Source organism: Maniola hyperantus, chromosome 25 (genome assembly GCF_902806685.2).
Source record: "Maniola hyperantus chromosome 25, iAphHyp1.2, whole genome shotgun sequence".
NCBI classification, from domain to species: domain Eukaryota; kingdom Metazoa; phylum Arthropoda; class Insecta; order Lepidoptera; family Nymphalidae; genus Maniola; species Maniola hyperantus.
The window spans coordinates 1,685,639-1,699,326 of NC_048560.1; the positions used below are offsets into that span (position 1 = coordinate 1,685,639).

At 37.5% G+C, this 13,688-nt stretch overlaps 1 protein-coding gene and 1 long non-coding RNA gene across 2 annotated transcripts in view; one reads left to right on the forward strand and one right to left on the reverse strand.

The window, feature by feature from the left end:
* Positions 1 to 13,688, reverse strand: part of LOC138404084 (uncharacterized) — a 304,112-nt gene that overhangs the window by 280,825 nt on the left and 9,599 nt on the right. The window lies entirely within an intron of this gene.
* RhoGEF2 (Rho guanine nucleotide exchange factor 2) overlaps positions 1 to 13,688 on the forward strand; it is a 213,642-nt gene that overhangs the window by 165,707 nt on the left and 34,247 nt on the right. The window contains exon 22 of the mRNA XM_069507274.1: positions 14 to 142. Coding sequence (XP_069363375.1) covers positions 14 to 142 — 129 coding nt within the window. The remainder of the gene's footprint in view (positions 1 to 13; positions 143 to 13,688) is intronic.

Below are 13,688 nucleotides of genomic sequence, written 5' to 3' on the forward strand. Positions count from 1 at the left end.
ACTCCCCCACCAGCTGGAAAGGCGCGAGCGCGGGCGCGCGCGGCGTGAACCGCGCCGAGAGCTGCCGCGAGCGCGACGCGCCGCGCCGTGGCAAGCACCGCAATGCCTCCGACCCCAACCGACTCACTGCGCACCACAACCAGTAAGTTATATCACCAAGTAATATCACCAATAAAATCAACCATAGATATCGAGGGCTCCATAAACAGATGAGTGTATACCTGAAAATACCATGTCTAGTTTTGCTGCTTTATAGAACAAAACATGCTTCATAAAATACTTTAGTTCTAATATTTACCTAGAACAATTAGTTCCAAATATCAGCCTTAGGTATATAATATTATCAACACTTCACTTGATTGATTTAACCACATATTTTAATCGTGGTATGTAGGTTCCCTTTGTCTACTTTAAAATACTTCACTTCACGTTAAAAACTCCTAAGAAAAGTTACCTACCTAAGATTATTTATTTTGGTCACTAAACCAAAACATCGGATGTAATAACATTTTAAAAAAAATTGGTTTTCGTTGCGAATAATAGACGTAAGTATATGAACATTTTGGAAACGTTTTCTGTTACGGCTAAATCTATGTATGAAGATTCGTTAGCAATTACATTTTTTTATGTGAAATGTCCTCGAATTTTATACGACTCAATTATTGAATAATAGCTGTCCCAATTTTCCCCAAAGGCTTCCCTACGATCTCTAACCTAACGTTCCTATTATAAACTTTCTATTATAAAGTACGTACATACCTGTAGTTCGCGACAGGTCGAGATGGCTATTGGGGTATGCCCCGCATACTCGCACGTCACCCGCGCTCGCCCGCACCGGATTATCGCGGGGGCTGTGCGGGTGTGCGGGGCGTTCTGATCCCGATAGCCATCCCAACCTGTCGCGTACTATAGTTCAATGTAAATATCATTGGCTCGCACATTTTGAACCAGTCTGGCCATCTTGGACGATTTAACCTATGGACTTGTAACGCGCCTAATATTACGAATAAAAATTTCTGTCACTTTTGGTGCGGGACGAGGAAACACTACATAGACAACTTGACACACTCACTCAACAAAGTTTTGTGTCATTATTAACACACACATATCTAAATCTTCAACACTACTACATTTTACGCACACTAATAAGTTATATACATCAACATACAAAGACATTACGAGTGTAAGACAGTCAAATTGATTTGCGATGCTACCGTATCGATATTTTAAAATATATCGATAGTTTTTCAGAAACAAAAGTAGAAGTAAGAATTTATTACTCGTATTTAATTACTTAAAACCAGTGTTTGGTCAGCGTAGCGTATTCTTGCATACATTCACCTCACTTAATAGGTAATTATCCCAAAAACTAATAATGCAACGTAAAAATAAGAAAAATATTTATTTAAAAAATATGCATATACTTTTTTACTTATTTTATATCATTTTTAATCTTTTGTATTTTTTTATATAACGAAATTTTCATTTAAAATTTCGATAGTGAAAATGTGCTTATTAATGACTTATATTATTATATAATACAAAATAAACCTGACCGCGCAAAAGCCTACCAACATAATTAGTAGGTATATCAATCAATAAAATGTTTTTTTCTTTCCAATCAATCATTTATTTATTGCACATTGGGTTTACATGGTAATTCCAATATGGTGTACTCTTTGTCCAAAAAAATTAAATGTAAGTTATTAAATATAACACGTATTGCCCTTACAAATTAGCAATGCAAAAATTTTCTCAATACCTGCCGCTTTTACCCCACAGCAAAATTCCATAAGACAGATATGATACTATGAAAATAAATTAGTAAACACACACGGTGGCCTCTTCTATTTTTAACACGTCATTATTTACCATTAGGTTAATGTTATGTACATTCTTGGCGATTTAATACATAAATTTTATACATTTCGCGCCTATCACTAAAATTGCGTTGCTTTAATTTTTTTTTAAATGTATTAAGTACGTGAAATCACAGAAATCGACCAGTTTTATTACAAGTATAGGTAGCGAAAAAATTGTGGTAATTAATAATAACTATTCTTTACTTGACTTGAAGACGGTAATTTAGTCGTTAATAATAAAGAAAATGTTTTCATCGATATCGATAATCGAACCGCAATCGTACTACTACGTAATTTCATGCTGTTCACGCGTATTCAAATTTTAACCTAATTTGTATGTATCGAGGGTTGCAATTGTTTAGAAAAAACAAAATATAGCTCGTGAGGAGTGTTGACTCGTTTCTACCGAATTATTACGTACTCAATTACTGAATCGGTAAAGTTCTCGATTGTTATTTTATTATAATAATTTATGTAATTTAATTTATAGAAAGCGTTTATTACACCAAAAATACTTACTTATGAAATGAAATTCCATCTTTTTGTAAATTTGATGTGTTTGATTTGTTCTTGCACTCACTAACGGCACAAACAGGCATTTTTCACCCAGCGTGTAAGACGTCGTCACACATCGAAAACGATTCTGACAATGACAAAATCGATTCCGCAAACAGTGTTTATAAACGCAGTGGATTAAAAATCCATTACTATTGACAGAGGGGAATAATCATGCGAGGCGCGTCCTTAGGTTAAATCGTCCAAGCTGGCCATAGCATAAAGATCACTTTATGCGCCACACTTGATGCCTAATATTAGTTTAGTTAATCTATTTACATATTTATTATCGTCGTTTCCGAAACACATTTGGGTGCTAGTTACAAATTATTACCTACTTTTTAAATATTATCGCATGGCACAGTGACATAATAGATTGTTTTAAAATTAGATTCTACAATTTATTTTTCGTAAAAACAGAAATCCAAACTAATATTATAGAAGCGAAATTTTACATGTCTCTTTACGTGTCCTTCAACTTTATGCCGCATCCGTTTAACTGATTTTGACGAAATTAGGTATAAAGTTAGTTTGCATTCCAGAGACGGCATAAGTTTCGTTTTAATCCGGAAAATCAGAGTTTTTAAAACTCAAATCCACGCTGACGAAGCTGTGAGCATAATCGAGTTTAACAATGTGGCCGATTCTCTTGTACACAATCTCAAAACTAAACTAAATTAACAGGTCTAAATCTAGATTTAGACCTGCGAAAAAGGATAGCACTAGTGCTATCCTTTTTCGCAGGCAACATTATGAAATGGATAGCAATAGGTTTAGACGTGCCATTTTATTTTACAACGGAATTAGCCACAATAAAGAAATAAGTTTATCTGAAATTTAAAACATTACTAAGTCGATCTTTGGTAGACAACAACAGAATCGGCGCCCTAAATTTAGAGAAGGTATCTGCGTCTTTTTCTTTTTAATATTGTTAAAAACGGACAGCACATGAATTTTATGTTTAAATACAAAAATATTTTAGTGCACGCTGCAAAATTAAACATCGTGACTGGCACAGCTAAAGTCACGAGGTTCCAAAGCTCTAAATTAAATTTAAAACAGTCAAAATGTGTCTGTCTTTATCATATTAAATTAGTAAAAAGAGGATGCGAAAACTCTAAAATTTAGGTGTGCTCAGAATCAGTTTGAATTCCGTTCCTAGATTACTAGATACCTACTTTTGAAATTGTACCTAACTACTAACATTTAGTTTCAAAATAAACTGTAGGATTCCTTAGATTCCTTTAACAGAAATAGATTCACTGAGTATGGCAGGGACTTAGATATTTTCCATCGTAACTGAGCTAGACATTTGAACGTCTCAACTGAAACTAATAGAACAATCTAATTTCAACTGAATTGCTTAGGTTATACGCTGTAAAATCGTTTCGTAATCGTACCTTAGCCAATTATTGTTTAGAAAGCATTGAAAATTTAAGTCTAAAATTATTGTAATAAAGTCGATTTTTATTCGAATTAAAGTAATTAGTTCGTTCTTATGACAAACGAAATTAGAACTCATGTGAAGAATGATAAAGTTGATATTTGAATGAACTTCTTTTGATACACTTTGCATTCCTGTGGGATTTGTTTGCAGTTGACTATAAAGTAACTAATTTAGTTAAACCCTTAGTAAAGAAAACTTAAGTATAAGCTCAATGGTTTTCAGCAAAAGTACAAGCTACGAATTTCATTTCAAGTATCGGATTTTTGAAATTCAATTTCAACTCGCTTGAAAACAGAAGATCAAAATTTTCCTACGAAATTGTTTTAATAGCAGCTCTAGGAGTTAGGTATCTCAATGGTTTTCAGTAAAAGTGCAAGTTTAGGTAATTCATATAAATAAAACGAAAAGGTGACTGACTGACTGACTGATCTATCAACGCACAGCTCAAACTACTGGACGGATCGGGCTGTAATTTGGCATGCAGATAGCTATTGTAACGTAGACATCCGCTACGAAAGGATTTTTAAAAATTCAACCCCTAAGGGGGTAAAAATAGAGGGGGGGATATTATTGTTAGCTAGGCATCCGCTGTCAGTAACTAATTTTTATGTTACAGAACAAATAAAATTATTTTCTTTCTTAATATACTTAAGCCACTCACGAAATCACTCACGATAGTTTAAACGCTAAAATACTTAAGCCGCTCTAGAATGTAGGTATCTCAGTGGTTGTCAGTACCGTACAGGATATAATACGAGTTTCAGGCACATCGGTTTTCAGTAATTTAGTTTCAGAATTCACTTCAGTCTCGATTCAGACGCGATCGCATACGCACGTGCGAACGTATTTTTGACTACAAATTATAACTAAGTACATACTTAATCGTTTTATATCGCTATAAAAGTGTTTTTATTATTTTAAGTGTTGTTGTTGCAGTGTTTTTGAATACATCATTTTGTTTTTTTTGGATATTTTCTGTGGAAGTCAAAGCTATCCCGGTAAACGGAAGTAGGTGCTTGATTAATCCAGGGATTTGGTATGATTACTATCTAAATGTCCTCGCTGGCACAGTGGTTCGAATGTTAAAGTCGCAAGTAAGAGTCGAGGGTTCGATGCACGATTGGGTTAATTTTAAAAACTATATAAGAATAGATGAATTTCGAAAGAGTATGAAACAAAGATCATTACGCGCATTTGTCTCTGTGTTCGTTTATAACTTCTGATGCCCGCGACTTCGTCCGCGTGGATTTAACTTCTCAAAAATCCCGCAGGGACTCTTTGATTTTTCGGAATAAAAAGTGAGCTGTGCCACTCTCCAGGTCTTCAACTATATCCATGTAAAAAATCAGGTCAATCCGTTGCTCCGTTGCAGCGTGATTGAAGGACAAACCAAGAAACCAACAAACAAATACACATTCGTATAATTATAATACAGGTAGTGATATTTCTTAACGAATAGTCCGTCGTCTGCGCTTGACCTTACACTCATAGTATTGTAAAGAGCATGCTTCATGAGTGTGCTCGTACAATAGGTGATCGTGACATCGCGTCAAAAGTCAAAACATACAAACAACAAAACCATATACCACGAGGCAAAACGAGAAGTCGATGCGTACTAGGCACTTGTAAATCTTATTTAGCCTGCCCCGGCGAACTTCGTACCGCTTAACAGTCGATTCTATTTCAGGATTTTTTTTAATTTTTCTCTCCGTAAGAACCATAATATAGCATTTCCAATGTAACTTAATTTATTATTACTTTGTAACTACAATTTTTGGTACATGAATTATAAAAATAAATAAATAAAATAAACCATCCTCGTACTTCAAGAAATATTATGAAAAAGAATTAGCGAAATCGGTCCAGCTGTTCGAGATTTGCGATCAGCAACACATTCAGTGATTCATTTTTATATATAGACTAGCTTATGCTCGCGACTTCGTCCGCGTGGACTACACAAATTTCAAACCCCTATTTCACCTCCTTTTTTGAAAAAGGAGGTGAAAGAATTTTCAAAAATCCTTTCTTAGCGGATGCCCACGTCATGATAGCTATCTGCATGCCAAATTTCAGCCCAATCCGTCCAGTAGTTTGATCTGTGCGTTGATAGATCAGTCAGTCAGTCAGTCGCCTTTTCCTTTTATATATTTAGATTTAGATAGAAGTCGATACGTAGGTATTATTGTAAAATCACTACCCATATTATGAACGCGAAAGTGTGATATTCGTTGGTTTATCGAATTGTTGATTTGTTGGTTTGTCCTTCAGTCTCGTCGCAACGGTGCAACGGATTGACGTGATTTTTGCATGGGTATAGATAAAGATCTGGAGAGTGACATAGGTTACTGTTTATTCCGGAAAATCAAAGAGTTCCCACGGGATTTTCAAACACATAGATCCACGCGTACGAAGTCGCGGGCATTAGCTAGTTTACTATAAACTTGTGTACAAAATGCAATACGTACACAATGCGGTGTCTGCAAACTTGGTATACAGGGAACAATATCACAATGTGGCCGCTAACACAAAACGGTTTGCTCGGCGGACACCCCAGACTACCGATTTCCGGGGGGACAGCTGGGGGAGGTGGGGGGGTGCTGATACTGCAGTTTGCAGCGCGAATTATGCGCCACGCTATGGTGTATGGTATATCTGTATAGTTGCAGTGAATGGGAGAACAATGGGGTTTTGTTGTTAAAATAATAGTAAATAGTTACATGGACTTTAATCCGTAGAGCGACTCTTCATAGACACATTTTTATAGATCCATATTCCATAGTTATAGCACACTAGCTGATGCCCGCGACTTCGTCCGCGTGGAATTAGGTTTTTTAAAAATCCCGTGGGAACTCTTTGATTTTCCGGGATAAAAAGTAGCCTATGTCACTCTTCAGGTCTTAATCTATACCCATGCAAAAAATCACGTCAATCCGTTGCACCGTTGCGACGTGATTGAAGGACAAACCAACAAACAAACACACTTTCGCATTTATAATAAGGGTACTGATTCTTGCGTCGCCTGAATCCAGCGGCTCCCAGCGACTCGTCTGATGTCGTCCGTCCACCTAGGGAGGGGTCTTCCAACGCTGCGTCTTCCGGTGCGAGGTCGCCATTCCAGCACCTTGGGACCCTAACGTCTATCGGTTGTACGAACTATGTGCCTTGCCTATTGCCACTTCAGCTTCGCAACCCGTTGAGCTATGTCGGTTACTCTAGTTCTCTTACGGATCTCCTCATTTCTGATTTGATCACGTAGAGAAACTCCAAGCATAGCTCTCTCCATCTCTGTCTGTGTTACAGCCATTTAAATAAGTTTAAAGTAAAAAGCTTTACCCTTTACTAGCTTTACTAAGTGCCCTTAGTGGGAACTCTTAGTTTTCCTGGATTAAAACAAAAAAGTATAAAATAAACCAAGAATGTGAGTTGTATCTGTGCCAAATTTTATCAAGAAAGAAAGATCGGCTCAGCGTTTGAACTGTGAAAAGATAACAGACAACAGACAGGCAGACATTTGCGCATTATTTGAATTTATAGGCTTTTTAATCGTGGACCAAAGGCTGAAGACTTCTAGGAGAGTTTTTACTGCACTTGTTGATTACAGTAATACTGAAAATCAGCGCTGCAGTAGTCAAATACTGCAGCATCATGCTGAGGCAGAAGCCCTTTCAGCTCAAACAATACGTCATTTTTGTGTTTAATACTTTCGAGCTCGTAGTTTTAATTTTGTAATTTTTAACATTTGTGTAAATATTTTGTTTCTCGTGTTTTGTGAGCTGAATAAACTTTTATTTATTTTATTTTATTGTTACTTTTCAAAACGGAATGTAAGCGTAAATCGGGGACAATTTCTACATCATTACGAGATTGAATTGCATTACATATAATTTATCTAACTGCATTTTGCCGTGATTCTCGTAAATTGTCTGGCTAAACGCCAGCCATTCGTATTTTTAATTGCGGAACAAGTCATGAGTGATAGCGTTTTTTTGTTCAAAATTTATATTATTACTAGCTTATGCTCGCGACTTCGTCCGCGTGGACTACAAAATTTCAAACCCCTATTTCACCCCCTTAGGAGTTGAATTTTCAAAAATCCTTTCTTAGCGGATGTCTACGTCATAATAGCTATCTGCATGCCGAATTTCAGCCCGATCCGTCCAGTAGTTTGAGCTGTGCGTTGATAGATCAGTCAGTCAGTCAGTCATTCAGTCAGTCAGTCACCTTTTCCTTTTATATATATATATATATATATATATATATATTATATTATTAGTTGTCCTCAATGATTTTTATTATCTGACGTAACTGGTGCCCGCGACTTCGTTCGCGTGGATTGAGGTTTTTAAAATTCCCGTGGGAACTCTTTGATTTTCCGGGATATAAAATAGTCTCTGTCGCTCTCCAAGTCTTTACCTATACCCGTGCAAAAAATCACATCGATCCGTTGCTCCGTTGCGACGTGATTGAAGGACAAATCAACAAACAAACACTCTTTCGCATTTATAATGAGGGTACTGATAAACATTTTGATTTTGACTTACAACTTAGGTAAATATTTATATTTTGCCTAAGTATTTTTATGTATAAATAAGTATGTAGTAGGTTTTTATTTGCACCGCACGTAGTCAAGAGTTACCGCTATTTATCAAACAATATAATAATTATTGAAAAACTTAAAAGACACGACAGCCTTGTCACATTACATTTTTTTTTCAAAAAAATCAGTGTATTACTTAGGATGATGTAAGGATTCTAACGATACCATATACATCCAAATCTGTTCCAGCATTTAGAATTTATCGTGGAATAAACTCATATACATACATACATACATGAACCCTGAAAATACTACACTCCTTTTTTGGGCAGTTTTAAAATTAGATACCTACTGCTCCTCGGTTCACTCACGATAAGACTTGTATAAGGCCTTTTACAAGTTTTATTTTAAAATAGAGATAGCGAGCAAACGAGCACCCGAACCAGAAGTGTGTGCACCAGACGTCCAGGTGGTGAGGGTGGGGAGGGACAAGTTTTTTACTCCTCTTACTCCTTTGATTTGGGCCGCGAGAAAATTATATTTATTACAGAATTAGCGCCATTTGCCGTAAGCCTTCTTGTAAAATAAATACAAGTATAGATCTCCCGGATCGGAATTCGGAAAATTGTGCTGACGACTTCCCAGTTCCCAGCCACCGCCGTACGTTTGATGTGGTGTTGCGGATTCATTTGTAATTTCATGAACATGACGTCGCAGGAACTTTGGGAATATATAACGTAAACGTCTGGGAATTCAAGATTTAAAATTTATGAAACTCTTACATTCCGAGTCCGACGGATATAGTTTTTCAAGTTGGTCTTTCTTGTATAGTAGAAATATTAAAGCTGGGTAAATTTACCCGGCTGAGCTTGTTGTGGGCTCTTCTCATACCTGGGCGCGTTTGAAACCCTCGTACCTTAAGTTTTAAGTTCGCGTGATAAATTATCACCACTATGTATCTTACAAATCCAACAACCGACCATCAAAAAGTTATCAGTCATTATTACCTATTTTGAATAAATTATTTGAATTTTTGATTTTTTTGATTTTTTTTATGGGATTCTATGAGATATCTGTCACGCCAGGGCTGCCTTGTTTCCAAAAAGGCATTCTGAACCAGTGGTAGATGCATTTGACGATTCAAAAGTACTTGTGAAGTTTATTTGAATAAAAATATTTCTATTCTATTCTACACTATAACACTAGCTTAATCCGGCGACTTCGTCCGCGTGGACTACACAAAATTCAAACCCCTATTTTACCCCCTTAGGGGTTGAATTTTCAAAAAATTATTTCTTAGCGGATGTCTACGTCATAATAGCCATCTGCAATCTGCATGCCAAAATACAGCCCGATCCGTCCAGTAGTTTTAGCAGTGCGTTGATAGATCAAGTTAGTCAGTCAGCTTTTCCTTTTATATATTTAGACTAGCTTATGCTCGCGACTTCGTCCGCGTGGACTACAAAATTTCAAACCCCTATTTTACCCCCTTAGGGGTTGAATTTTCAAAAAATTCTTTCTTAGCGGATGTCTACGTCATAATAGCCATCTGCATGCCAAAATACAGCCCGATCCGTCCAGTAGTTTTAGCAGTGCGTTGATAGATCAAGTTAGTCAGTCAGCTTTTCCTTTTATATATTTAGACTAGCTTATGCTCGCGACTTCGTCCGCGTGGACTACAAAATTTCAAACCCCTATTTCACCCCCTTAGGAGTTGAATTTACAAAAATCCTTTCTTAGCGGATGCCTACGTCATAATAGCTATCTGCATGCCAAATTACAGCCCGATCCGTCCAGTAGTTTTAGCAGTGCGTTGATAGATCAAGTTAGTCAGTCAGCTTTTCCTTTTATATATTTAGACTAGCTTATGCTCGCGACTTCGTCCGCGTGGACTACACAAAATTCAAACCCCTATTTTACCCCCTTAGGAGTTGAATTTACAAAAATCCTTTCTTAGCGGATGCCTACGTCATAATAGCTATCTGCATGCCAAATTACAGCCCGATCCGTCCAGTAGTTTTAGCAGTGCGTTGATAGATCAAGTTAGTCAGTCAGCTTTTCCTTTTATATATTTAGACTAGCTTATGCTCGCGACTTCGTCCGCGTGGACTACACAAAATTCAAACCCCTATTTTACCCCCTTAGGAGTTGAATTTACAAAAATCCTTTCTTAGCGGATGCCTACGTCATAATAGCTATCTGCATGCCAAATTACAGCCCGATCCGTCCAGTAGTTTTAGCAGTGCGTTGATAGATCAAGTTAGTCAGTCAGCTTTTCCTTTTATATATTTAGACTAGCTTATGCTCGCGACTTCGTCCGCGTGGACTACACAAAATTCAAACCCCTATTTTACCCCCTTAGGAGTTGAATTTACAAAAATCCTTTCTTAGCGGATGCCTACGTCATAATAGCTATCTGCATGCCAAATTACAGCCCGATCCGTCCAGTAGTTTTAGCAGTGCGTTGATAGATCAAGTTAGTCAGTCAGCTTTTCCTTTTATATATTTAGACTAGCTTATGCTCGCGACTTCGTCCGCGTGGACTACACAAAATTCAAACCCCTATTTTACCCCCTTAGGAGTTGAATTTACAAAAATCCTTTCTTAGCGGATGCCTACGTCATAATAGCTATCTGCATGCCAAATTACAGCCCGATCCGTCCAGTAGTTTTAGCAGTGCGTTGATAGATCAAGTTAGTCAGTCAGCTTTTCCTTTTATATATTTAGACTAGCTTATGCTCGCGACTTCGTCCGCGTGGACTACACAAAATTCAAACCCCTATTTTACCCCCTTAGGAGTTGAATTTACAAAAATCCTTTCTTAGCGGATGCCTACGTCATAATAGCTATCTGCATGCCAAATTACAGCCCGATCCGTCCAGTAGTTTTAGCAGTGCGTTGATAGATCAAGTTAGTCAGTCAGCTTTTCCTTTTATATATTTAGACTAGCTTATGCTCGCGACTTCGTCCGCGTGGACTACACAAAATTCAAACCCCTATTTTACCCCCTTAGGAGTTGAATTTACAAAAATCCTTTCTTAGCGGATGCCTACGTCATAATAGCTATCTGCATGCCAAATTACAGCCCGATCCGTCCAGTAGTTTTAGCAGTGCGTTGATAGATCAAGTTAGTCAGTCAGCTTTTCCTTTTATATATTTAGACTAGCTTATGCTCGCGACTTCGTCCGCGTGGACTACACAAAATTCAAACCCCTATTTTACCCCCTTAGGAGTTGAATTTACAAAAATCCTTTCTTAGCGGATGCCTACGTCATAATAGCTATCTGCATGCCAAATTACAGCCCGATCCGTCCAGTAGTTTTAGCAGTGCGTTGATAGATCAAGTTAGTCAGTCAGCTTTTCCTTTTATATATTTAGACTAGCTTATGCTCGCGACTTCGTCCGCGTGGACTACACAAAATTCAAACCCCTATTTTACCCCCTTAGGAGTTGAATTTACAAAAATCCTTTCTTAGCGGATGCCTACGTCATAATAGCTATCTGCATGCCAAATTACAGCCCGATCCGTCCAGTAGTTTTAGCAGTGCGTTGATAGATCAAGTTAGTCAGTCAGCTTTTCCTTTTATATATTTAGACTAGCTTATGCTCGCGACTTCGTCCGCGTGGACTACACAAAATTCAAACCCCTATTTTACCCCCTTAGGAGTTGAATTTACAAAAATCCTTTCTTAGCGGATGCCTACGTCATAATAGCTATCTGCATGCCAAATTACAGCCCGATCCGTCCAGTAGTTTTAGCAGTGCGTTGATAGATCAAGTTAGTCAGTCAGCTTTTCCTTTTATATATTTAGACTAGCTTATGCTCGCGACTTCGTCCGCGTGGACTACACAAAATTCAAACCCCTATTTTACCCCCTTAGGAGTTGAATTTACAAAAATCCTTTCTTAGCGGATGCCTACGTCATAATAGCTATCTGCATGCCAAATTACAGCCCGATCCGTCCAGTAGTTTTAGCAGTGCGTTGATAGATCAAGTTAGTCAGTCAGCTTTTCCTTTTATATATTTAGACTAGCTTATGCTCGCGACTTCGTCCGCGTGGACTACACAAAATTCAAACCCCTATTTTACCCCCTTAGGAGTTGAATTTACAAAAATCCTTTCTTAGCGGATGCCTACGTCATAATAGCTATCTGCATGCCAAATTACAGCCCGATCCGTCCAGTAGTTTTAGCAGTGCGTTGATAGATCAAGTTAGTCAGTCAGCTTTTCCTTTTATATATTTAGACTAGCTTATGCTCGCGACTTCGTCCGCGTGGACTACACAAAATTCAAACCCCTATTTTACCCCCTTAGGAGTTGAATTTACAAAAATCCTTTCTTAGCGGATGCCTACGTCATAATAGCTATCTGCATGCCAAATTACAGCCCGATCCGTCCAGTAGTTTTAGCAGTGCGTTGATAGATCAAGTTAGTCAGTCAGTCAGCTTTTCCTTTTATATATTTAGATAACATCACTCACTTTTACGTAGCACAACAGCTATTTCACGATGTGTGAATACTAAATATCATGTTTGCCACAGAATTTATATGTATAGATGCGTTTATCTGAACGATGTATTCCTGTTTGTATTGCTTTTTATTTCTGTCTGCTTCGGGGCTTTTCATTGATGGCGGATTTATGTTTGGAGGTTATTTAGTAAATATCCGGGCAATCGGAAAATTTTCAGAACTCGCTGAAATTATGTACCTAAGTTGTAGGATTTACGTAAGATGGAAAATAATGATGTTTTTGTTGCGTTTTTCACGAACTCTTGGCAATTTTTGAGGAGTTTCTATTGAAAATTTCCAAGATTTCGTGAATAAGCCAAAAAATAAGTAAATTCATGATCAACTGCTCCTGAAAGATTTAATAAGGTGTATCGATCGAACTCTATTCAAATCTACTGATTTGAATGATTTCTGTTTTTAATGTGAACTTTTCCCTTCTTCAATTCAAATAAAAAGTTAAGAGCTTAAATAAATCTATAAGTCATATATAATTATATATATGTAAGTATAGTACGCGACAGGTTGAGATGGCAATCGGAGTATTAGGCGGAGGGGACGCCCCGCACACCGCAACGTCACCCGCGCTTTCCCGCACCGGGCTAGCGCGGGGGTTGTGTAAGTGTGCGGGACGTTCCTTCCTCGATTGCCATTTCGACCTGTTGCGTACTATAGTTACTTATCATTTATTGTGAAATGATGTAAGCATAATTTTAGTGAATACTAGCTTTTGCTCGCGACTTCGCGTGGAGCACACAAATTTCAAACCCCTGTTTCACC